Source organism: Camarhynchus parvulus, chromosome 23 (genome assembly GCF_901933205.1).
Source record: "Camarhynchus parvulus chromosome 23, STF_HiC, whole genome shotgun sequence".
Taxonomy (NCBI): Eukaryota; Metazoa; Chordata; class Aves; order Passeriformes; family Thraupidae; genus Camarhynchus; species Camarhynchus parvulus.
In genome coordinates, this window is record NC_044593.1 from 6,098,430 (window position 1) to 6,125,090 (window position 26,661).

General features: G+C 52.3%; 1 protein-coding gene across 1 annotated transcript; it reads left to right on the top strand.

The window, feature by feature from the left end:
- The first annotated feature begins 1,995 nt into the window (after window positions 1–1,995).
- MATN1 (matrilin 1) lies at window positions 1,996–24,924 on the top strand. Its single transcript, XM_030964742.1, is given in 10 exon segments — window positions 1,996–2,220; window positions 5,925–6,246; window positions 6,248–6,269; window positions 11,683–11,700; window positions 11,702–11,906; window positions 15,802–15,927; window positions 16,177–16,590; window positions 19,926–20,078; window positions 22,260–22,340; window positions 23,748–24,924. Coding segments are annotated over 10 exon segments (1,479 nt in total). The 5' UTR covers window positions 1,996–2,132; the 3' UTR covers window positions 23,798–24,924.
- The last annotated feature ends 1,737 nt before the right edge of the window (window positions 24,925–26,661 follow it).

A 26,661-nucleotide genomic window follows, 5' to 3' on the forward strand; every position in this document is an offset into this window, starting at 1 on the left:
CCTTCAGGCACCAGAAGGTCTCAATGAGGTCACCCCAAACCTTCTCCTCTCCAGGCTGAGCAATCCCAATCCTGCCACCCTTTCCTCATGGCACAGCTGCTCCATCCTCACCTGCAGCATTTCCTCCTCCTGGCTGAAAATCCCCAGAGCTGTCAGCTCCAGAGCTGGCTGAAAGCCTGGGACTGATGCTGTTGGGAGACAGTGGGACAAATCCATGCTGATTTTGCATGAGAACATTGCCAGATTTTGATATTTTAATTAACATTTTTAATGTTAAAGACTTAAGAGGAGCCTGGCAGCTTCAGTGAGGACAAGTCCTTCTTTCCCCTCATCAAAGAGCCTTTCTCCCAGGGAGCTCCCAGGCTGCTGAAGAGCCTTTGGAAGAAAGACTCTGGATAAGGGAAGAGAAAGTGTGCTTTGAGTTAAAGGTACTTTGCATGGCCCTGCACTCACACAATGCAGATTAAATGGATGAGGGATCCAAGGATGTGCTGCTGGAAAAGGTGAGCAGAACCCAATCCATGCGAGGAGCAGGGCTTTAATCAAGTGACAGTGGTGTAAAACAGTCGTTAAAAAAAAACAGAAAAAGATGCACTGCTTTGTGACAAATCCATCATTAAATCTCTCTTCTCCCGCTCCCAAATCTCCCTGCTGCTCCTCCACAAAGGAAATTTCGCCTCATTTGCAGCACCCTCAGCCTTGGAGGCTGATTGAGACTGTTGGGTTTCTGTCAGGAGCTGCATCTCCCTCGTGTGTGCAGAGCTGAACGCTGCACTGCCAGCTCAGTCAAAGCCCGCAGCTGTCTGTCTGTCTGTCTCTCTGTCCGTCCCCAGCCTCGCCTGTTTATCTGCTTTGGGCTCTGGAGCCCGCTCTGCTCACAGGGGCTCAGCCACACAGAGCAGCGCCTGTTCCCTGCAGGAAAATTCTTCTGCATCGCGGATTGTCACCGTGCTCCCAAACCCTGCTCTGCCTTCCTGAGCCTCTCCTCTGCTGCTCTGAGGGCAGCGAAGCCCCTGGTCCCACAGGATGCTGTCCCGGGCTTGGCACAGTGGGGACTGAGAGGGAACCTGTGTGACACTGCCGCTGTCCCCTCCCTGGGCTCTGCCAGGGGAAGGACACGAGCCTGGCACCCCCATCCTTCTGCTTTGCTGTGCCTTTCTCCTCTGCTGCTCTGAACCTTCCCCCAAGGCTCAAAGGCATCCCAAAGGGATCTCCAGCCCGGCCCTTGGCACAGCGGGGACTGAGAGGGGACCGTGTGACACTGGCGCTGTCCCCTGTCTCTGGGCTCTGCCAGGGGAAGGACACGAGCCTGGCACCCCCAGCCCTTCTGCTTTCCTGAGCCCCTGTCTGCTGCTGCTCTGAGCCAAGTCCCTGGTCCCACAGGATGCTGTCCCGGGCTTGGCACAGCAGGGACTGAGAGGGGACCCGTGGGACGCTGTCCCTGTCCCCTTTCTCTGGGCTCTGCCAGGGGAAGAACACGAGCCGGGCACCCCTGCCCTCTGCTTTGCTGCGCCTCTCTCTGCTGCTGCTCGGAGCCTTCCCCAGGGCAGGGATCTCAAAGGGATCTCCAGCCTTGCCCTTGGCCCAGGTGGGACTGAGAGGGACCCGTGTGACGCTGTCCCTGTCCCCTCCCTGGGCTCTGCAGGAGGGAGGACACGAGCCTGGCACCCCAGCCCTCCTGCTCCTCTCTCTCTGAGCCAATCCCCCGATCCCGCTGGGCTGGGCACAGCGGGGACTGAGAGGGGACCGTGTGACGCCGGCGCTGTCCCCTGGCTGTCCCCCCGGCCCTGTTCGCCAGCCCCGAGGGCGGACAGCCCCTCCCAGGGCTGCTCTCAGTGCTGCCACTGTTCCAGCCCCGCATTCCCCACCTTCCCCCGCTCCCCAGAGCTCCCCGTGCCCTCGGCAGCAATGGGGCCATTGTGGGGGGCTGGGGGCCCCGGGGGCAGGGCAGGGCTGGCCATCGCCCCCTCCCCACCCTGGAGCAGCATCTCCTCCTGCTCCTTCTCCCTGCCCCTCTCCCCTCGCTGCCCCCCCGGCCCCGCCGTGTCAGGGGCTGGCTCGGAGCCTCCGCAGAAGGGCAGGTTAATACTCGGGGCCAGCGCTCTGCCCCGCACTCGCAGCCCGGCTCAGCCATGGCCAGGATTTGCGGTGCCCTGCTGCTCTCGCTGCTGCTGCTCCTGCACAGCCCGGCCGCCTGCGGGGCCCCGCCGCAGCCCCGCGGTGAGTGGGGACCGGGGCTGGGGGGCTGGGGGGGCTGGGGGTCCCTCTGTGCCTCCCCCCTGCCGCTGGGGACGGGGAAGGGGAGGGAATGCCCAGCAACAGCCAGGGAAGTGCGGGAGCTGTGTCCGGTGTGTCCCCAGAGCAGCGGGACCTGGGGCTGGGATGGCTCCTGTGGGGACAGCACAGGTGGCTCCTGTGGGGACAGCACGGGTGGCCCGGGTCACCCCTTGGCGCTGGAGGAGGCCCAGGTGGGACAAGGGCTCTGCTTTCCCTCCCCTCTCCAGCTCCACAGGGGCTGGAGCAGGAGCTGGCCGGGCACCAGGGTCACCTCCTGAGCAGGAGGTCTGGGTCGGGCTGCTGGGAACGGGGCTTTCCCTGGATTTCCTTCATCCCATCCTGAGCGAATCCTGCTCTGTTTGGCTTCCCAGGTGGGCAGCCAGGAGCAGGGGAGCTGCCTGCTCTGCAGCTTGCACGGGGCCAAACCCCAGCCTGGAATGAGGGCCAGCAAGGGCTGGACACCCAGGGCAGGGATGGACACCCAGGGAAAGGATGGACACCCGGGGCAGGGATGGACACCCAGGGAAAGGATGGACACCCAGGGAAAGGATGGACACCCGGGGCAGGGATGGACACCCAGGGAAAGGATGGACACCTGGGGAAGAGATGGACACCTGGGGCAGGGATGGACACTCAGGGCAGGGGTGGACACCCAGGGAAAGGATGGACACCTGGGGCAGGGATGGACACTCAGGGCAGGGATGGACACCCGGGGAAGAGATGGACACCCAGGGAAGTCATGGACATGCAGGGAAGGACTGGACACCCAGGGCAGGGCTGGACATGCAGGGAAGGGATGGACACCCAGGGAAGTCATGGACATGCAGGGAAGGACTGGACACCCAGGGCAGGGCTGGACATGCAGGGCAGGGATGGACACCCAGAATAGGGCTGGACATGCATGGAAGGGAGGGTCCGGTCCTCAGGAGCATCTCTGCTCTTCCCCGGGCTCCAGGCAGCCCAGGGATACCTGGATTTCTCCAGAAATCACTGCAGGAGAGGCAAACTCAGCTGCAAGGACAGACTTGTGGGAATTCAAAATGTTTGGAGAGTGTGATGATGTTGGCTCAGGCACAGCCATGGGCAGCCGGAGCTGTGCAGGTGTGACAGTGACTGCAGAGGTGCCTGGGGCTGAGGGAGGGGGAATTTCAGATAAACTGAGCCCTTTCTCCACAGGAATTTGGGAAAGGAGGGTTCTCTTTGCTGTGCAAAGAGAAACAGAGCAGTGACTGAGCTGAGCCCTGCTGTGAGCAGTCAGCTCTCTAAAATAAACCCCTTTTACTCCTGGCTTACTGCGCTGTTCTCCCAGTGCTTTGATGGATATGGCAAAGATGCCCTGAGAGAAATTTTCTGCTAAGTCAGGGCACTAATTCAGCTATTCCTGAATGATTCCTGGTGTGGACATTTGTAAATATGGGGTAAGATTTTATTTCTGGTTTAATTCCAGTTTGAACTAAACTATGCTGAGTCAAGGAGTCAATCAGAGCAAGTGACTGTCACCCCCTGGAGAGAATGGGCCTGTCCTGCAGACCCTGACTGTGGCTGAAATCCCAAAAATCTCCCACCTCATATCCCTCCTTTACTCTTCCCTTCTCTGAAATAAACTCCACTCTCATAAAAAGAGCTTGAAAGTGTTATTTAGGGCCAAATCACAGAGCAGAAATAAATAAAATATATAGACTTCAAAATTTCTATTGGCTCCAGCTGTTCTTAGGGAAATAAAATAACTTTTCCTGCTTGGTTTGTCACTAAATCCAGGGATGATTCATCAGCACAAAGGGGGAGTTGTATTTTATTTCTGGAGGAATTAATTGAGCTTTTCCCTGGACCTTCATTTCTCACCTGTAAGCTGGGCACCCCTGCAACAGGGATTCCAGTGCTGCAGATGGATCTCCCTGGGAATTTTCCTTCCTCTGCAATGAATTATGGGGGGAAAATGAAATTCATCCATATGGGAAAATGTTAGATCGAATTGTAGTGGGAATTAGAGCTCCTGACAAAGTGACCACTGCCTGCTTTGCTCCCACCTTCCCAGACCTTTCTGGAGCAGATTCAGCCTTGATGCCTCTCAGGAAACAAACCTGATTATTTCATTTACAGATCCATCACTGAGTATTTATTTTTGTCTGCCTCAAAGACTGAAAGCCCCATTAGATCTCACACTGAGGACCAGCTGTAATATTTATGCCATCATTTGGAGCAGATTTGTTGGCCCAAAAGCTCCCATTTAAAAATCTGTCCACAGAAATCTCCTTTATGACAGGAACTCCCTGGGCCCTGAAGAAATCAAATATTAACAGAGCACTTGACAGAGACAGGCTAAATGAGAAGAAAAAAATTAAAAAGAACAGGATGCCATAGATCTGCTGGGGGAAATGGGGCCATTCATTTAGGAAAGCATAAAAAAACACCAGGCTTTTTTTTATGTCTTGCCACAGCTGAAAATGAAGATGGAAAATGGCATGAAAGCAAGAAATTAAAATAATAATAATAATAATAACAATTTATTCAGTTTATTGCATTGCTGATGCCTCCTGATAGCCTCTCCTTTTCACTGTGGGTATTCATGGGGCTGTAGAGATTAATTATCTATTATTAATTATCAATTATGGGTTCCAGATTTCTCTGTTGTTTCCTGCTGACAGACATGAGCCAGCTCTGTGCTGTTACTGGGGTTTATTATTGGTGCCATCACTGGGGAACAGGGCTCTGGCTCCCGCTGTGCTGGGAATGTTAACCCTTAACCTGGGACAGTTGTTCCCAATCCCAGCTGATTGCTGAGTCTTGTGCCTGGTTCTGGTCCCATTCTCATTAACTGATCCCCGTGGGGATTGGTTATCCAGGCCTGAGGTGCACCAAATCCTTTCCAGACTTTTTTTGGATGCAGAAATGCAGCTTGAGTTTCAGTCCAGAGCTTTATCCCTCCTTCCCTTCCTTCTTCCCTCCCTCCTTCCCTCAGTGCTGCCATTGAACAACTTCCTTCCTTCCTTCCTTCCTTCCTTCCTTCCTTCCTTCCTTCCTTCCTTCCTTCCTTCCTTCCTTCCTTCCTTCCTTCCTTCCTTCCTTCCTTCCTTCCTTCCTTCCTTCCTTCCTTCCTTCTTCCTTCCTTCCTTCCTTCCTTCCTTCCTTCTTCCGACCTTCTTGCCACTTCCTTCCGCCACTTCCTTCCTTCCGCCACTTCCTTCCGCCACTTCCTTCCTTCCTTCCGCCACTTCCTTCCGCCACTTCCTTCCTTCCGCCCTTCCTTCCGCCACTTCCTTCCTTCGGCCACTTCCTTCCTTCCTTCCGCCACTTCCTTCCTTCCTTCCTCCCTCCCCCCCTCCAGCTGTCATTCCACACATTTATCCCTCCCTCCTTCAATGAGATTTCCTCAGAGACAGCCCAAGGTGACAAGGGACACCCTGCCCATCACAAGTCCATGTCACCCCCCAGGAACTCTGCTTTCCTAAAGGTGCTTCCCTAGAAAAGAATAAAGAACATTTAAAATATTCAGTTGAAGCTGTAAAAGCAGAGAAAGGACCAAAACCTGCCGCTCCTTTCCGCCCAGTGCTGCTTTACCAGCACCTATCTCTCCCTCCCAGGACACTTTTCCTTTGACACTTCCCTTTCTTTCCCTTTGATTTCCCCTCTGTCCCTGCCACCCCCAGGCACCCTGTGCAGGACCAAGCCCACGGACCTGGTGTTCATCATCGACAGCTCGCGCAGCGTGCGGCCGCACGAGTTCGAGAAGATCAAGGTGTTCGTGTCGCGCGTCATCGAGGCGCTGGACGTGGGCCCCAACGCCACCCGCGTGGGCGTCATCAACTACGCCAGCGCCGTGCGCAGCGAGCTGTCCCTGCAGGGCCCCCAGAGCAAGGCAGCCCTGCTGCAGGCCGTGCGCAGGATCCAGCCCCTCTCCACGGGCACCATGACCGGCCTGGCCATCCAGTTTGCCATCAGCCGCGCCTTCAGCGCCACCGAGGGCGCCAGGGGCAGCGCCCAACTTCAAAAAGGTAAAGAGGGGCTGGTTCCTCCAGCTCCTCACTTGGGACTCGTCATGGAGTGGTTGGGAAAAGCAGAAAGGTGGTTTTTTCTGGGTTTTGGTTGTGCGTGACACCTGGGGGTTGATTGTTGCAGGTGGAAAACCTCTGGGAGGTGCAAACAGGAGGTTTGAAAACATCCAGGAAGTTCACGTCTCTCAATTCTTCCTGGAAACTTCTGGGACGTGCAAACGGGAGGTTTAAAAATCTCCAGGAAGTTCACATCTCTCAATTCTTCTTGGAAACCTCTGGGAGGTGCAAATCCCTCAATACTTGGAAACATCTGGGTCTACTTCTTCCTGGAAACTTCTGGGACGTGCAAATGGGAGGTTTGAAAACCTGCAGGAAGGTTTAAAAAATCTTCAACTCTGGGAGGTGCAAACACGACCTTTGAAAACCTTCCGGAAGTTCACGCTCTCAACTTCTGGGACATGCAAATGGGAGGTTTGAAAACCTCCAGGAAGGTTTGAAAACGTCTCAATTCTTCTTGGAAACCTCTGGGATGTGCAAATCCATCAATTCTTGGAAATCTCTGAGAGGTTCAAACCTCTCTATTCTTGAAGATCTCTGGGAGGTTCAAGCATCTCAACTCTTCTTGGAAATATCTGGGAGGCTCAGACCTCTCAATTCTTCTTGCCTCTGGGAGGCTGAAACCTCTCAATTCTTGGAAGCCTCTGCGAAGTTCAAGCCTCTCAACTCTTTTTGGGAACCTCTGGGAGGTTCAAACTTCTCAATTCTTGAAGACCTCTCTGGGAGGTTCCAATCTCTCAATCCTTGGAAACCTCCAAGAGGTTCAAACCTCTCAATTATGCTTGGAATCCACTGGGAAGTTCAAACTTCTAAATTCTTGAAAACTTCTGGGAGCTCCAAATCTCTCAGTTACTGAAAAATCTCTGTGAGATTCAAACTTCTCAATTCTTCTTGAAAAAGAAGCTCATCTTTGGGGCTTAGTGAAAGAAAATACAAAACTCCTTATAACATAGTCAGTCTTAGTTTTTGTTCTAAATGCAGTCTGACAATTGCACGCAGCATTGGCCGCTCCTGCAGATTGGAGAGACATTTCCACTGAGCTGTCCATGAACGTGCTGGGTCCTCATCTCTGGAATCTCTTCCACACCGTTCAACATCCCTCTCCTCGTGCAATCTTTTCCTGCTGCCAGACAGCTCCCCAAGCCCTGCTGTTCCCTGTCACCTCTGGCTGTGTGGAACAAACTCTCCTGGATTTCCAGGGTCTCCCTGCCACCTTCCTTGGACAGCTGGAAGAGCTGGGAGCAGTGAGCTTTGGAATGATTTATCCGAGGCATTAAAAAAGGGGGGGAAAAAGGAAATCACTCCTTGTTTTCCCTCTTCCCTTCCACTCCAGAGCTGATCCAAGAGGCAGAACCACAGAAGGAGGTGGGGAGGGGTCTCTGGAGCTGACCCTGAGCTCCAGTGGGGCTGCCCGGGACCATGCCCGGGTGGCTTTTCAATGTCGGCAAGGTGGAAAACTCCACAACCCTTCGCGTTCTTGGTTCCCTGGTTATTTTTTCATTTTTTCACTCCAGCCAGCTTTTCCCTTCTGCTCAAGTGACCCCATCCCCTGCCTGGGAGGAGGAACAAACAGGTCATACAGGGATTTAGGGAGGCGAAGCTGCCAGAAACATCGGACACGGTCCTTGCTCCTTCCCACAGCAGAAATCCAACAAATCCTCGTGCAAATCTGCTTGTCAACATCCCAAAACATCACACGGTGCTTTGCTCTTGCTTTGTGCAGCAAATGTCACCCTGGGGCAGGGAAAAGCACAATTTGTTTCTGGAGGAGCTCCGAGAAAAGCCTGCTCCCACCTTCCTCAAATCCCGCAGGAAGCCCAATTACTTCCACCTTATTTTTTAGGGAAGAACAACAAATAAATTGGCAAATTGCTGAGCAAATCCAGGGTTTTATGCAGCTTCCTGCCTGATTCTCCTTGGAGTGCTGCTGGAACGTCACGTTCCCAGGGCATAACTCCGAGCCATCACTCCCTCATTAGCTGGGAAATGCCAGCCCAGGCTGGGGATAGCTGGGAATGCTCAGGAATGCTCAGGAATGCTCGGGTGTCTGAGATAAACAGGAATAAATTGTATCAGGCCACGTGGGATTTCTGTCTGACAGAAGGATGAGGGATCCAGAATGTCAGGAATTCACAGGGAAAGCTGCTGTTTAAACGAGCAAAAGATTTGACCTTGAAAAGCAAAATTTCTGAGTTTTCCCAGGGTAAAACTGAGGATCAGGGCAAAACCCAGCTGTTGGAAGCAGGAGAAGCTTCACCTTTTCATAATTCCACTCACATGGCTGAGCAGTGCCAGCCTCCCCAGGATCCAGAGGCTGCTCCTTCCCTCCAAGCCTTTCCCAAACCAGGCACACACCAGGACTCAGATTTTTCAATGATAGGGAATTACAGAGACACTCAGACTGCAAATAATTTGGAGGTAGGTTTGAAAATAATAATAGTCAAAATGGACATTTTTTCACTTTGACTCAGGCTGGATGCAGGGAAAATATCTATGGTAGGAATCCTAGAGAAAAAAAACAGGAATTCCTGATGATTGGGTTAACCAAATGTGATATTAAGAGATATTTTTACACCCTTTCTGTCAGGCTGTCACAGACAGGTGCCCTGGCTTCCTCTCACTGTTACATTCATTTTCCCCATGGGTTCTGTGATTAATTCTCAATCCCGACTCTGTATCCAGAAGTTTTGTTTTCTTCAACAGCAGAGCAGAAAGCAACGTGAATTTTGAGTCCTTTATGGCAGATTTCCACACAGAGGCATTTTGAGGATCTTCCCCATCACATCCAGGGGTGGATGCTGCAGCCCTACCCTGTCTGGGGTTTATCTGGGCTCGGGCTTATCTGGGCTTGGGTTTAGCTGGACTCAGGCTTAGCTGAAGATGGAGAGGAGCAGATAAAACCTGCAGATTTTCTTGATTTAGGAAGAAAATTGCAGGAGGACACACGGCTGCTGACAGGACCTGCTGGCAGGGTTTGGTCCTTGATTTGATAACACCTCTGATCCCTGATTTGATAATGCCTGTGATCCCTGATTTGATGAGTCCTCTGATTCCTGATTTGATAACTCCTCATTCCCTGATTTGATGACTCCTCTCATTCCCTGTTTTGATAACGCGTCTGATCCCTGATTTGATGACTCCTGTGATCCCTGATTTGATAACTCCCCTCATTCCCTGATTTGATATCTCCTGTGATCCCTGATTCGATAATTCCTCGTTTTGTGATTTGATAACGCCTCTGATCCTTGATTTGTTAACCCCTTTGATCCCTGATTTGATAACTCCTCCTTCCCTGATTTGATGACCCCTCTGATCCCTGATTTGATAACTCCTCCTAACCTGATTTGCTATCTCCTGTGATCCCTGATTTGATAACTCCTCATTCCCTGATGTGATATCTCCTGTGATCCCTGATTTGATATCTCCTGTAATCCCTAATTTGATATCTCCTGTGATCCCTGATGTGATATCTCCTGTGATCCCTGATTTGATAACTCCTCATTCCCTGATGTGATATCTCCTGTGATCCCTGATTCGATGGCTCCCTGCCCCTGCCCAGCCGTGCTCCGGGGTCTCTCCCCTCTCCCCGGCAGCCCCGGGCGGTGCTGCTGGCGCTGCTCAGGCGGAGCAGCCGGGCTGGAGCGGAGCCTGAGCCGAGGGCTCTCTCTCCTGGCAAAAGAGGGGATCCACTGCACGCATGGATCCCCTCCCGCCCCAGGAAAACCCCGGAGCTCCTTGGGCACATCCATCCCCTCACACCTGCCACAGGAGCTGCCTTGCCTATTTTTTTTTTTTTTTTTTTTTTTTTGTTTTGTTTTTTTTGCCACGCTGGAACAGCAAGACTTGAATTTGTTTATTTTTTTCCCCCGTGGAAGCACCAGTTGCAGAATTATGATGCTCTTGGGAATTTTTAATTGTGCAGCCCTTAGGTAGTGCAGATAAACGGCTGAAATGAGATTGCCCCACATTTTTCCTGTTTCTCCTGGTTTTTACAGAGGGAAAGCTCTTTCCCCATTCTGCATTCCAGCCCAAGCCATTCCTTTGGAGTCGGCAGTGGTGTCACAATAAATCAGTTGTAAGGAAAAGTGGCAGGGGCAGAAGAATTGGCAAAGAGCAAGAATTCAGGTCTTGTGACAAAGTCTCTTTCAGAAGAAAAATAAAGAGGAAAAGGGACAAACCAGGAGCAGGACTCTGGGAGGCTTTTAGCTGTTCAGGGCACCATTTAATCCAAGCTGAAATCCAGTTCCTACTTAAACCAGCTGCCACTTTAATGCTGGGGCTAGCAGGGGTGGGGTTTAATCCCTGCTGTTTATTTGGAACAGAGAATCACAAATCCTGGCAGGCCCTGACACACAGCATGACCTCAGGCCTCTTCCCTCTCTCCCCAAGGAGATGGTTCCAGCTCCATCCTTCAGCTCCTCCACCTATAAAGGGGATGAAGCCTTCATCTCGCGTTTCCATGGCATTTCCTGGGATGCTGTGAAGCCCCAGACTCAGCTGGGCTTGTCCTGAGTGTCCCTGAAGATCTTCAGTTTGGCTTGAGCTCAAGTTTGGCTATGAACAACATAAATTTTAATTTAGTCTCCTTAGAGGGGGATGCACCAGTTGTCCCTTGGTGAAGCCACCAATCCCTGGCAGTTGTCCCTTGGTGAAACCACCAATCCCTGGCAGTTGTCCCTTGGTGAAGTCATTGATCCCTGGCACTTGTCCCTTGGTGAAACCATTCAGTCCTTGGCAGTTGTCCCTTGGTGAAGCTATCAATTCCTGGCATTGTCCCTTGGTGAAACCACCAATCCCTGGCACTTGTCCCTTGGTGAAGCTATTAATCCCTGGCATTGTCCCTTGGTGAAACCACCAATCCCTGGCAGTTGTCCCTTGGTGAAACGACCAATCCCTGGCATTGTCCCTTGGTGAAACCACCAATCCCTGGCACTTGTCCCTTGGTGAAACCAAAAGTCAACTACAAATCCCTTGGTAAACCACCAATCCTGGCACTTGTCCCTAGCAATTGTCCCTTGGTGAAACCATTCAATCCTTGGCAGTTGTCCCTTGGTGAAGTCATCAATCCCTGGCAGCTGTTCCTTGGTGAAACCACCAATCCCTGGCATTGTCCCTTGGTGAACCCATTCGATCCCTGGCAGTTTAACTTTTCAAGCTCGGAAAGAAATGAATTCCACCTCAAAAAACCATGGTTGTTGTGATCTCCAAAGAATGGGAAAAGCTGGTGGGATTCCCTTTCCTTTAATTGTAGAAATGCAAACCCTTCCCTCCTACCCCGGCCTGTCCCACCAGCATTTTGGGAGTGTGGATGAGGATCCCAGTGCCCAGGCAGGCCGTCCCATCCCTCCCCCTGCAGGTGGCCATCGTGGTGACCGGACGGGCGGCCCCAGGACGGGGTGCAGGACGTGTCTGCCCGGGCCAGGGCCGCGGGCATCGAGATCTTCGCCATCGGCGTGGGCAGGGTGGACATGGGCACGCTGAGGCAGATGGCCAGCGAGCCCCTGGACGAGCACGTGGACTACGTGGAGAGCTACAGCGTCATCGAGAAGCTGACCCACAAGTTCCAGGAGGCTTTCTGCGGTGAGTGCTGCTGTGCCCAGCCTGGGGCTGTGGGTCTGCCAGCCAGGAACTGGGAATGGTTTGGGTGGGAATGACCTTAAAGCTCTGCAGAGAATCCTGGAATACTTTGGGTGGGAAGGGATTGGAAAGCTCATCCCACCCCACCCCCTGCCATGGGCGGGACACCTCCCCCTGCGCCAGGTGCTCCAGCCTGGCCTTGGGCACTGCCAGGGCTCCAGGGGCAGCCACAGCTGCTCTGGGCACGCACAGCCCAAACCCTCGAACCAGGCCTTGCCGGCTACAAACCCCCTGTGGCAAATGGCACTGGGGGCACCTGGAACCAGCCAGGAAATCATTCTTTCCTTTCCTTTCTCCATTTGCTGCAATGGGGTTTGGTGCTGGTTTCCATCCTTGATTCAGGAATGGGAATGCCAGAGTGCTTTGTGTGGGAAGGGATCTTCAATGCCAGCTCATTGCAGCCCAGGGACAGCTCCCACTGTGCCAGGTGCTGCCAGCCCCAATGCCCAGCCTGGCCTTGGGCACTGCCAGGGCTCCAGGGGCAGCCACAGCTGCTCTGGCAATTCCAGCCCAGCCCCTGCCCACTCTGCCAGGGAACAATTCCCAATTGCCAAGATCCCATCCAGCCCTGCCCTCTGGCACTGGGAGCCATTCCCTGGCTCCTGTTCCTCCAAACCCTTTTCCAAAGTTCTCCTCCAGCCTTTCCCATGGAGTTGTACCTGTGACCACCCTTCACCCCTCTGCTTCCTTGCTCCAAGCCCTGCAGGATCAGAGCCCTGTGGGAATCAGGGGCTCTTTGAAGTTGCCTTTCCAGAACTGCAGGGTTTTGTTCAGGGGATTTCAGGTTTTGGTTAAAGAAATCTCCAGATTTCACCGGCACTGGAGAGTTTGTAAACACAATCCACACACTCCTGGAGGCACTGGAAAACAACCTGGAAAAGAGGGTTTAGCACACTGAAATCACACCCCTTTTGGGGCAGTGGAGAGAATTTGTTCTGCATCCCCCCCACCGGCATTGCCCCCAGAATTCCCAGTTCAGCTGGGATGGTCCCAGCTCCTGGCAGAGGCTGAGCTGCCTTTGACCAATGCTGCTTTTGGGGTTGGGAGCCTTGCGGGGCAGGAATCTCTCCTGGCTGGAGCAGGATTTAATTCCTGTCTGCACAGCACATCAAAGGAGCCTGAGCATCCTAAAAACACCATCCTAAAACTCCCATCCTATAAAAACAGCATCCTAAAAGCACCATACTATAAAAACAGCATCTTCCAAACAGCACCCTACAAAGAGCACCCCACAAACACCATCCTACAAACAGCATCCTATAAAACCACCATCCTATAAAATCACCATCCTCCAAACCCAATCCTCCAAACTCCACCCTACAAAAACAGTATCCTACAAAACAGTATCCTCCAAACACCATCCCACAAACACCATCCTACAAACACCACCCTACAAACACCACCCTACAAATGCAGCTTTGCTCCTACGGGAGCTGCTGAAGGACTGGGAATGTTTTATTGCTTCCAAATGTGCCCCAAGGCAGCAGGAATGGGCCATAAATCCCCATTTGCTGTCAGCAGGAGAGGCCCAGGGGCCATTCCCTGGAAGGAAAAATGTGTGGCAACACTTCCTGAAAAGTGTGATCCACCTGGAACCCCAAACACACACGGCTGGGCCTGGAGAACTCCCAGTTTCTGACAGGTGTAAAATCTCCTGGTCCGGCTCCCAGGCTGAAAGTGATGAAGGGGAGCAGCTTTTTGTCATGGAAATTTGGCTCCTCTGTGGAAAGGAAGGAAATTTCAGCTACAGAGTGAGCCGTGGGTTATCCTCAGGTGATAGCAGAGAATGAGTCAGGCATTATCAGGTGTCACTGCAGCAGCAGCTCCTGGCAGAGGCAACAAACGCCTCAGACAAAGGGAGGGAGAGAGACAGAATCCGAGGAGTGGAATCCAGGCCATGAGTATTTGTGGAGTTTGTATGGGCTGCCCCGGGATCAGGAGGCAGCAGCGGTGCCGAGGCCTCACCGTGTGGTTTGAAGTTTTGGGGGAAATCCTTTCAGTGCCTCCCTGTGCAGATGGCAAAGCTCTTCCCACAGGAAAGCCCTGGGAGTGAGGGAAGCGCTGGGGGCTGCTGCAGGGAGCAGAGCACAGCCCTGGGGAATGCCCGAGTCCCTGTTACCCCGCTCTGCACCTGCAGCTGCCCTAAACCACCCCAGGGATTGACCCAGACCCCCTGCTCGGGCACAGCACAGGATCTGTGGGACTGACAGCAGGGGAAAAGGGCTTCCCACAGTGCCCAGCAAACTCATGGGGACACGGGAAACCCTTGGTGCTCCAGCCAGCGGGGAGATTAACCAGAGCACTGAACCACAGGCAGCTCCAGGGGCACCGAAATTCCCAATGATCTGGGCTGGAAGAATCTACCAGTGCTGGCACAGCCACGGGAAGTGGAAAGGCTAAAAAATGTACAAAATATGAGTAGAGCAGAACACAAATGGCTCAAAGTAACAAACCTGAACTCAGAAAGACTCTGCTCCACCTCCCATCCATTCACTCCAACCCAGTGCCTGGATTTCTGCACATTTTTCCTGGCATTTGTAGCTGAATTTGCCTCCCCAGCCCTGTTTGTCTGGAGTTTGTTTGCCATTCTCACTGTGACAGCGCTGTCACCCCCCAGCTCCCGGCGCTGCCACTCAGCTGCTGCTTCTCAGCATCCCAGGAGCCACAGCCAGGGCAGCAGGGGCAGCAGGAGGGTTTGGAGAGCAGGGATCTGAGAGCTGCACAAGCAGGGAGAGCTCTGAGGTGAATCCCAGGTGTGCTCACACATGAACGCTGTCCAGGAAGGGCAGCTGAGCTCCCTGCTCAGGACTGCACTGCAGAGCTGCAAAAATTGGGTACTGGCCAGCCTGGGGGGCAGCTGGGACCCAAACTTCACCCAGGAGCTTTGCAGAGTGAGGTGTGCTGTGATCTGCCCCACACCCAGCAGGGTTTGCCCTCAGGGAGGATTCACAGTCCTGGCTGTGCCTTGGAGCATCAAGACTCATGGGAATTTCTTCCTTGTCTTTGTGCCTGTCTTGGTTTGAACAGCCAGGTGTCTGCTGAGGAAGGCAGGAGCCTCCCCTGAAATGGAAAATGTAACCTGCCTCCCTTCAAAATATTATAATTTTGAAATTAAAAAGCTCTCAGGCAAAGATATGGGAGTAGGAATAACAGTTCTTTATTAGGGAAATTAAAACACAAATGCAATAGTGCAAACAAAGCCTGCCAGAGTGAGAGCAGGCCCTGGCACGCTGTGGCTCAGGGGTGGCACAGCCCCATCCCATGGGGGCTCAGCCCTCCTGCAGTGCCAGCTGTGCTGCTGCTGGAGCAGGGATCCTGCACAAGGGGGGAGTTTTCCTCTGCAGCTCCAGGGCTGCTGCAGATGGGCCTGGGCTCCCTCTGGCAATGCAGGGCAGCAGAAAGCTGCTCCTCTGGCAATGCAGGGGGCAAAGGCTGCTGTGCTGCTCCAGGCTCAGATTGGATCCAGGGAGGAATGCTTGGCTCCTCCCCTGGGCGCAGCATCTCCCCATGGGATGCTGGAATTGGATCAGCCCTGCAGGGACACTCAGTGGCCATGGACAGCAGAGATCTCCTGGAGGGAGGATTGGCTGTGGGAGAGATCAAGGAAACTGCCCCAAGAACAGCAGAGAGCTGCCCCAGCTCTGACAGATTGCAAACAGAACACACAGCCCCGTTTCCAGCCTCAGACTCTGCCTCAGCACTGTCCAGGCCCAATGAGCTGTGTCCCACTGCAAAGCAGATTTAGTTATGGGGCCAGTGTGGGGCTGTGCAGTGCTGGGTGTGGGTGGGGGGCCTCGGGCTGGCCCCTGCTTGAAGCCACCCCCTCCTGTCCTTGCAGTGGTGTCTGACCTGTGTGCCACGGGGGACCATGACTGCGAGCAGGTGTGTGTCAGCACCCCGGGGGCCTACAGGTGCGCCTGCAGGGACGGCTTCAGCCTCAACAGCGACGGCAAGACCTGCACTGGTATGTGAGGGGTCCCTGAGGCAATGGTGGTGACAGCACTGGGATGTTCTGCTCAGGGAAGGCAGCATGGGAAACCCTTTTCTTACAAGCCAGAATCACTTTCAAAATATTTCTGTGCTCTCCTGTTGGGTTTTCATTGATTAACCGCATTTCCTCAGCAATAAATGGCGTTAGGGTTTTCTTTTCCTACATCATTTATTGAGGTCTTTGCTGCTGTTTTCTTCTGCCCTCTCTTGTCTTTTCCCTCAGCTTGCAATGGTGGCTTGGGGTCTGCTCTGGATCTTGTGTTCCTCATCGATGGCTCCAAGAGTGTGAGGCCTGAGAACTTTGAGCTGGTGAAGAAATTCATCAACCAAATCGTGGATTCGCTGGAGGTGTCGGACAAACAGGCGCAGGTGGGGCTGGTGCAGTACTCCAGCTCCGTCCGGCAGGAGTTCCCCCTGGGCCAGTTCAAGAGCAAGAAGGACATCAAAGCAGCAGTGAAGAAAATGTCCTACATGGAGAAGGGCACCATGACAGGCCAGGCTCTCAAGTACCTCGTTGACAGCTCCTTCTCCATCATCAACGGAGCCCGGCCCGGCGTCCCCAAGGTGGGGATTGTCTTCACTGATGGGCGCTCACAGGATTACATCTCAGATGCTGCCAAGAAAGCCAAGGACTCAGGTAGGGCTCCTCAACTCTCTGGGGCTTCTTTCTCCCTTGGCCCAGACAGGACTTTTCCCCTGGATCTGTCTCTTGGGATATGCACAGGTTATACTGAGTAATTCTGGGGAGATATTCCCTGACTATCCTTGCTCACAGAGAGCCCGGAACACCTCAGTCTGGGCATCAGGTGCACCGTGGTTCGCCAAGAGCTGGTTTTAGTTCCCCTCTGTGTCTTTGGAGGAGTTTCTGCTGGCCAGGGTGGAGTTTGGGAGGGACAGGATGGACAGGATGGACAGGATAGACATCCCCTTGGGATGGGATGGACAGGGTGGAGTTCCATCTCTTGGGATGGGATGGGATGGGATGGGATGGGATGGGATGGGATGGGATGGGATGGGATGGGATGCACAGGGTGAAATTCCACTCCCAAGAATGGGATGGACAGGGCAGAGTTCCATCCCCTGAAATGGGATGTACAGGGTGAAGTTTTACCCTGTGGAATGGGATGGACAGGATGGAGTTCCCCCACCCTGGAATGGGATGGACAGGATGGAGTTTTACCCTGTGGAATGGGAGGGGATGGAGTTCCATCCCTTGGAATGGGATGGACAGGGTGGAGTTTTACCCTGTGGAATGGGATGGACAGGGTGGAGTTGCAGCCCCTGGAATGGGATGGACATGGTGGGGTTTTAGCCTGTGGAATGGGATGGACCCAGGTCTAATTGCTCTACACAAACGTGGAAGGAAGCTGCAGGGGGAGTTTGGAATTAGGAGGTTTCAGCACCTTTAGGGTTGGACAGGGCTTGGAGCAACCTGGGATGGCGGAAGGTGGTGGAGCAAGAGGAGCTCTAAAGTCCCTCCTAACCCAGTCCTTATCCACTCTGGGATTTGCCTGGGGCTGGCCAGAAAGCCCAGCCCAGCACCAGAGGCACACAATGAACCCCAAAGCAAAGACAACCAACCCCAGGATTTGTAGGGCCAAGCGTGGCTTGGCTGCATCCGCATCAAGGGCTGGAGAAGGCAAAGAAAAAGCAATAAAACAATAAACAAAGCCCAGACATGGGTTAAGGAGGAACCCCAGGCACATTAATAAGGAACTTTGCTCAGCTGCTGTTGTAGGAAAAACACTCAGTAACCACACACGGATGGATTCCGCTGCCTGAGCCCCATGAAATATTAATGCCCTGAGAGCTGCCCCTCTGCTGACCCTCTGAGCACATTCCCAGGCTCTGACACCCCGTGTTAACTGGATCCAGCCCCTGGGAATTCAGTCAGGAATTGCTGAATCCTTCCCTTCCTTTTAACTTCGCTCTCCACCACTAGATGGGACTCGGGGCCAGCACATAACCAGAAAGGTCAGGGAGCTCGTGAAAAACCAATGTTTACAAAGCACTCTGACACCTTATGGGGCCGTTCAGCTCTTATAAAACAAAAGGTTCTTATAAAATGTATTTATAGAATTTATTCCTCCCTGGTGATAAAACTTTGTGCCTTGTCTCTCTCTCCTCTGTTGTCCCTGCAAGGAAATCTCTTATCTGTCCGTGAGTTATTGCTGTGGGATAAACAAGTGCTTAAAATGAGACTGCAAAATTGTTCAGTGAGCTGAGCCTCGGAAAAACAACACATATTGGATATATCCAGAGAAAGAAAGGCACAAAGGGGAGCAGGGAAACATTCCCAGTGCCTGGGCATGGACAAGTAGAGACAAGTATTTCAAATCAGGGCTAATTAATACCACCCAAAATGGGAAAATTGCATTTCAGTTCAATAGAAACAGGTTTAATGCAGATCAATCTCCTGACAGAGCAGAACTCTGTCAGTTGTGAACTCCCAGTGGGGGCTGCAATTTTGGACAGAGACTCAGCTCAGTTCTGCTCCACTGCAGGGGGACTTTGCCACTCAGGGACTCGTTAACAGGGGTTGATTAACAGTGGCTGAGCTGTTCTGGAAACTCCCACAGGCCCCTTTTGCTACATTATCACTTCCACATCAGTGGGATGGTGTTACCATCACCTGCCCTTTCTTGCATCTCCAAAACCTTGCTCTTGTTGTCATTGGCTGGGAAATTCTACTTAAACTCTGCCTGCAAAAATATTTTGGCCCCTGTTTGACCTGGCTGAAAGAAGCATCTCCAAAACCTTGTTCTTATAGCCACTATGCCCATGGCCTGGTAAATTTTAACAAAATTTCTGCCTGTAAAATTATTTTTGGCCTGTTTGACCTGGCTGAAAGGAGTCTGGAATAGTGGGGGTAGAGGGGGTGTCACGATCAGTCCTTACAAACGGGCTTCATGATGGTTCATGGATTTGATCTCAGGGTGCAAAAAACCAACACCGCACAGGGGATTTGCAGTGATAATCGAAACAAATGCACCTTTATTGAATGACCACAGCAAAATGCGATAGAGGGATTAAGGGAGAGAAAAGATAGAGAGAGAGAGAGAAATAGAGAGAGAGAGAAAGAGGGGGATAGAGCTACCAAACATAGAGACGAAGTCCTTTGGTCCAGTCCAGTCGAGGATCTGCCTGTTACATTGGGGAGATCTCAAAATCTCCAGCTAACTCAGAGGTTTTTATTATGATAACTCTATTGGAAATTGCAAGGGGAGGGGAAACAGATACAATAAGGAATAGATGTAACAGGTAGTCCATGTTCTCAGCAGTAAGCGAGAGCCATTGTCTTCTTGGTGCAGCGGTCACAACCTGCAGGCAAACATCTCGCTTTGGTCAGCTTGCCTCCTCCATACACCTGCCCCGGGCTGGGGGTTTCAATCCCAGTCCTTGGAAGGAGCAGAGAGGCCTTTTCACATGGGGGTTTCATGTCTCAGTCCTTGGAAGGAGCAGAGAGGCCTTTTCACATGGGGGTTCCATGTCTCAGTCCTTGATGGAGAGGCTCCTTCCATCTCAGTCTGTCTGTCACGGTGGTTGTAAAACAGGTGAGGGTCTTCTGTGGGGGGACCACCCAGAACTCAGAAGTCCAGCCAGGCCGAGAGGTGGGACAGCTCCCAAGGCTGTTGTTGCAAACAGGGCACGGTGCTCCCTTCTTCTTCTCATTGGGCTCAGTGTACAGCAAACAACACCTGTGAAAACAATGGCTTAGCAACGCTCTCAGGTCTCAGGGCCTTGTGGCACATGTGACTTTCTCCTACAGAGAAGACGGGGGCGTCTTCTCTTCAGTGGTCCTCAGATGACGATTGTGAGGCAGATGAGGGAAAATTCGGACAGACTCTCACAGGGGGCAATCCTCAGCGAGGATCTGGAGCTGTGTGGGGCCTGGGGGCTCAGGGGATGCCCAGCTTGGCAGGGTGGCCCCATGCCAGCTCCGTGGCACTGACAGGACCCTGTTCCTGGCAGGATTTCGGATGTTTGCCGTGGGAGTGGGCAACGCTGTGGAGGATGAGCTGAGGGAGATCGCCTCAGAACCCGTGGCTGAGCATTATTTCTACACTGCCGACTTCAGGACCATCAGCAAGATCGGGAAGAAGCTGCAGATGAAGATCTGTGTTGGTGAGAGGGGACTGGGGTTCAGCCACAGCATCTGAAGGGTGGAGCAGAGGGGGGAAATGCCCCTCCAGAAACCACCAGGTGAAGATCTGTGTGGTGAGAGGGGACTGGGATGGAGGGCGTTTGTCCCAGTGTTTGAAGGCTGGAGTGGAGAGGTGAAAACGCCCTTGCAGAAGCTGCAGATCGTCAGTCTGTGCTGGTGAGAGGGGATTGGGATGGAGTAGAGGGATGTAAATGCCCTTGGAGAAACCGTAGATGGAGATCTGTGCTGGTGAGAGGGATTGGGAATGGAGGGATTCAGTCAAGGCTGGAGTGGAGAGATGGAAATGGCCTTGGAGAAGCTGCAGATCCTCGATCTGTGCTGGTGAGAGAGGACTGGTGTGAGAAATGATGCTCGCTTCCAAAAATGTAAAAGGTTTATTAAAACCTTATCAAAAACACAACAGCAGACAATAGAGAAAACATCACAGCTCCAGGAGCAGAGGATTTCCCCACCATGTGCTCACCCACACCATGCAGGTTTCACCTTTTAACCCAGAGTTCTGTCCATGACTCCTCCTTCCCTGCCCAGGGGTGCAGATCACTGCCTGACACCTTGAGTGGGGGGCAGCTGTTGCCATGGTAACGAGTGACCCTCCCAAATGTCCCAAACCCAGGGCAGCCCTGAGAACAACACAAGGGGGCAAAACACAACTATAAATCTATAAAACTTCTCTTAACATATTCATAATATTTGCCTTTTAATTGTGAGAGTCAGCCATGGCATTGCTCATCTGTCCCAGCTGGGATGGAGGGGTTCAGTCAGTGCTCAAAGGCTGGACTGGAGGGGTGGAAATGCCCCTGGAGAAGCTGCAGCTGAAGGTCTGTGCTGGTGGGAGGGGGATTGGGGATGGAGGGGTTCAGTGACAGCATTTGCAGCCTGGAGTAGAGGGATGAGAACGCCCTTTTAGGTGGATGTGATAAAAATCCCCAGTTCCCAGTGCGTGGAGAACACACTGGGAACTGGCAGAACACACAGGAGCATCAGGAGACATCGATATTTTGGGTGGTCACCTGAGGCAAAGCAACCCCCACACCTCAGCCATGTCCCCTCTCCCAAATCCTCTTCTCCTTCCTTTTCCCTCCATCGTTCTGCCCTTCTTTTTATTCAGAAATGATGAATTTGTCTCCAGGGTCCTTAAGATGGGATTTCCTCTCCTCCTGGAGAAGTTGGAGGGGGATAATCCCTGTGTCTGCAGAGCCAGGATTGCAAGGCAGAGACTCTTTGACAAGTCTCATTAAAAAATTAGGATCACTCCAAGAAAAAAGGATGGGATCTATATGAAACCCTGAACAAATTGTGCTTTAAAATAATTCAAATATATTTAAGCTTCAGCCTTCAAAAGAAAAGTAAATTTCAGAAAAACTGTTTGTTTGTAAAATATTAATTTGGATAAATATGTTTACATTTAAGTATTAAAATAAAAAGGAAGGCAAGGAGATATTTGCATTTTTTTTCATTCCCAGTGCCAGCTTGTATTTCTCAACAGCTGCCTTGAAATCTTCTGTTAATCTCCAGCTTTAGGTTACACCTGGCTGGTTTAAACCCGTTGAGTTTTGGTGTAAGTGATTCATTTCCTTTAAAAATTCTGTCTTTCATTTACTCCTCCTTTGCTCAGCTCAGAGTGGCCTTGTAACCCCTCCCTTTCTTTCCCTTTCTCCTGTTCCAGTCTGAGTTAATTTTCCTTGAAGAACAGATGTAAATTAGTGACATAAATTAGCAAAGTGATTAACGCTCATGGTTCCGCCCGCTCAAGGAGTGGAGTTACTGAAGCAAAGCTCAAACCAGTCCTGATGGCAGCAGTGCCTCCAGTTTTTACTGGCTCTTGTTGGGGAGACAGAGGTTGGTTTTATTTGGTCAAACTCCAATTTTAGGACAAACTTGAAGCATCAGGAGCAGAGCTCAGCTCTCTGGAAACCCAGGAAAGACTTCCCATGGCTGGAATAACAGAAAAATGTGACATTCTCTGTTCATCTGAGGTTAAAGCCAGAAGAGATCAATCAGATAATTAGAAATAATTATATTCTGATTTCCTTCCCGTTTCTGACATAGAAAATAAGAATTGTGCTGTTTCACTGGGCTCGGGGATTTTGATTAAATCCATTTTTTTGTGCCACTCATCCTCTTGCTGTTGTGACCCACAGAGGAAGATCCGTGCGAGTGCAAATCCATCGTGAAGTTCCAGACCAAAGTGGAAGAGCTCATCAATTCCTTGCAGCAGAAACATATCCTTTGGAAGTGTGGCAGGATGGGGTGGGTTGGGCTGGGAATCCAGAGGGACCTTCCATGGGGAAGGTCTGTTCCTGGGGGAGGGAGTGGGGCTGGGGCACAGGAAGGTGGGAATGAGGCACCTGGGGGTCAAATGCGGCACTCAGAGCTCCGGGCTGGTGACAAGGTGGGCATTGGTTGAAAGTTGGATTTGATGGCCCTGGGATCAAGGGCTTTTCCAAGCTTTTCCAAGCTCTGGGATTGTGGGGAGATGGGTCCTGAGGCAGCTGGAATGGGAGGCAGGGAGTTCCTCCAGAGCCATCATCCAACACTGCCCGAATTCTTCATGGACTGCAGGGACAGAGGGACGTCAGAACACCTCAGGCTGTAGGAGGGTGGTGTGGTGAATCCAGATGAACACATCCACCCACCCCAGGTTCTCCCAGCTGGCCAAAACTCAGTGCTGGGAGATAAATCCTGATGGGACTGTTCCTGGAAACATCTCCAGCCAGGGGAGTTGGATCCCATCAGAACCCACCTGAGTCCTGCCATGCTGGGCCTTTCCCTAAGTGGCAGAAAGAGAAAAAAATCCACCAAAAAATTGTGAGTAGGATTAAAACTTTTGAAAAACAGAATTCATGGAGCCTCAGGGTCGCTCGCAAGGGCAGGGGAGATGTCTCACCACTGAGGATCAGGAGAGGATCTAATTTTAAAAGGAACATTCTGATTTCTTCACACCCTGCTGTGGCACAGCTCTGTTCCTCCTCCCAGGAGTGAGATCCGGGTGAGATCCGGGACCTGTGTGGTGCAGAGGTCACGGGAAGTCACAGCTCCCACCTGGTTTCAACAGGAATTAGTGAGAAGAGCAGAAAATTGCCCTGGCACGCCAGGAAAAGCTCTTGCTCCTCTCCTCAGGGTCAGGGGCTCTGTCAGCCCCTCCTTTCCCTCCCGCTCTGGGAGTGATCCCGGGCAGTGGGAGGATGTGTGAGCACAGGCAGCTCCTTCCTGCAGGGAGCTCCACCAGCCTGAGAGCTCTGGGAGCGCCAGAGGGGATGGGCTCAGATCCCCTCTGCTGCTGCTCCCATCCTTGCCTGTGCTGCCAGCCTGGGACTGGGCAATTCTTGAGTGGTTTGGGTGGAAGGGGCCTTAAAATTCCTCCCATCCCATCCCTGACACCTCCCACTGTGCCAGGTGCTGCAGCCTGGCCTTGGGCACTGCCAGGGCTCCAGGGGCAGCCACAGCTGCTCTGGCAATTCCAGCCCAGCCCCTGCCCACCCTGCCAGGGAATAATTCCTTCCCCAAATCCCATCTAAATCTCTCCTCTTTTAGTTAAAACCTTGGCCCATCACTCTGTGCCCACAAAAAAGTCTCCCTCCCAACATTCCCAGAAGAATTGTAGTTTTTCCTCCTTAACTCCTCCTCACTGGAAGCTGTGGCCAAAAGAATCGAAGCCCTGGAGAACAAGATCATCTAAAACCCCACTCCAGCAGTTTTTCACCTCCTTCCCGAAGTAACAGAACAAGAACTGCTCCATTTTTCAGGGAGGGCAGCTCAGCCCCAGGGCTCTGGGCAGCTTTTATTAAGGTCTAGGCTACCTGCATTTGTTTAAAAGGAAGAATTATTACAGTAGAGCAGACTTTGTATAAAGGGCAGAGCACAGGGTGTGACTGAGAGTTAGACCAGGCTCGAGTTTGCTGCATCCTATAGAGTGCATATATTCAAAAAAAAAACCTTGAAAGATTTTTATTTAAAGCTTAATATATATACAGTGTGTTACTGAGTACTTGATGATGAGTTCTGTGAATCCTCTGCTGCAGCTTTTGTTTCTATGCATGAGATAATTTAATTTAAAAGTCAGAGTGACTTAGACTCGCCCTCAGCTGCCGGGTGTAAAGGCCAAGGCTGAGCTCCTGGTGGCTGTCAGTGATGAAGGTGAGGTTTAGTCCTGATCCTGAGTGTGCTCTGCAGGCAGGCTGGGCCAGGCTGCTCCTGCCTGGGCTCCTCCTGAGCTCTGGAATTATAATGGGAAAAGCTTTCCCAGCAGGGAATGGCGGCAGTGTCCCAGTGCCTGGGCTGAGCCTGCTCTGGGTGATGTGCAGGGACATTGTGTGGCTCTGAGTGACACCAGCCAGGAGACTCCCTCTGCTCTGGGTGACCCTGCCCAGGCTCAGGGACCCTGTGTGCCTCTGCCACCAGCCAGATGTGCCCTGCTGTGTCCCCGTGCCCTCAGCTGGAGCTCCAATCCATCCCTCAGCCCGGGAATGCTGCTGGAGCTGCCCTGGAATCAGAGCCTCGGTGCCTGCCCCCTCCCAGGCTCAGCCCAGACCCTGCAGACTCTGCTGCTCCCGGGTTCCCGGGCAATGGGGGCTGGGAGCACCTCAGGCTGCCTGTCCCTGCAGCTGTACCTGGCCATGGATCCCCACCCACGCCTTGGGGGAGGTTTATGGGGTTTATGGGCTTCTTTATGGGGTTTTATTTTTTGTATCAAAATATTTATACTTGAGACTATGTGAGAAAAGCTTCACCAAGGGGTGACTTGGCCTGTTCAGAAGCGTCACCAGTGCAGATGTGTTTTGGTTTTGGGAGAATATTAAAAGTTTGCTGGAAAGTTGGGAAGCCAGTGTCATCCTTTGTGTGAGTGCTGAGTGCTGAGGAGGTTGCCTGACAACAGCACCTCCCCAAAGGCTCATCAGTATTGATAATTTTACCAGTATTGCTGATGGGATGTGCCTTGGCTTGTCTGGCCCTGCTGCTGAACCAAACAGCAGCACTGTGGTGTTTCACCCCACAGACATTTTGGGCTCTATGGGTGTGTGGTGTTTCACCCCACAGACACTTTGGGCTCTATGGGTGTGTGGTGTTTCACCCCACAGACACTTTGGGCTGGCTGGTGTGTGGTGTTTCACCCCACAGACACTTTGGGCTGGCTGGGTGTGTGGTGTTTCACCCCACAGACACTTTGGGCTCTATGGGTGTGTGGTGTTTCACCCCACAGACACTTTGGGCTGGCTGGTGTGTGGTGTTTCACCCCACAGACACTTTGGGCTGGCTGGGTGCTGCAGTTGGGCACTGCAGACAAGTCCAGGCCTGCAGGAGCTCTGGTGGTGCTGGGATGGAGCTTCCCCCCATACCAGGGGCTGCTCCTCAGGTTTCCCTGTGGCAGAGAAGCTTTAAGGCCATGGTGAAGGAAAGGAATCGGTTCTGATGGAGGGTTTGGATCCAGAGCTTTATTCTGGCCCACAGGCCTCTGAATGCAGCACCAGCTCCAGCAGAACTCCCTGAGCCCGTGGCTGCTGCTCCTTTGAACCCCGGGGAGAGGGGCAGAGAAGGGGCAGGGAGCCACCAAGCAGGGACAGGAGGGGAGGGACAAAGGGACAAAGGACACCTGGATGGCCCAATGCCCCCCAGGGGTAGAGGGCATCCTTTGGATCTGCCAATCACTCGAGCCCTTCTGGAATTCCAGGAGTGACAGACAGTGCTGGGAGGGGAAAGGAGAGGGGACTGACACACCTGGGAGGGAATCTTCAGGGCAGGGACCCGGGGTTCTGAGGTAAACCCTGGAATCACACTGCAACACATTAGCAGGAGGGAATCATCTCATGTCACATCCTCTTATCTCTGTGAAAGGGGAGAAATGAGTCCAGAGAGACGGGCAGACCCTTCTGTCGCAATACGACACAAAATGAACATCAGGAAATGTCTGAGGCAAAAAAGGAGCAGTTTATTTCTGAATCTCCATATTTATAGAATTCCAAAAGTGACCATGGATTGGAGGATGAAATTGCCACCTCTCCAACCACACTGGTCAAACCAACAGTCCATCAATTCTCTCCCCCTCCAGAAAGGAATGCAAAAAAAAATCATTATTTACATGAAAAGTGCATGAGAAACTCATTACAAAAATATAAACATCAGAAGGCTTAGAAGAACAGACCAACACCCTTCTCTCCAAACAGAGCCTCTTTTACAATAAAAATCATTTCTTTCACTCCTGGAGATGTGGGGATGAGTCAGGCCTTGAGTCAAGGGCTGCAGGCAGCTCCTGATGGCCAAACCTCACCCTGGCAGGCAAATCCTGAATAGCCCAGATCCAGGGTAACCCCTCCAGCTCCTGAACTTCTTGAGATGAGTTCTTGTCTATTTTTACATGTAAATTGCAGATGTTTCACATTTGTGTCTCGACAGGAGCAGATCCTGTTGTGATCATTTGTGGAGTTATTCCAAGTGCACCTTTGGGAGCCCCTGAGCCACTTCTCTTGGTAAATTAGAACAAACTCAGATATGCAGGTGCCTCCTGAACCCCTCTCCCAGGGGAGCAAGTCACCCCTGCTGCCACCC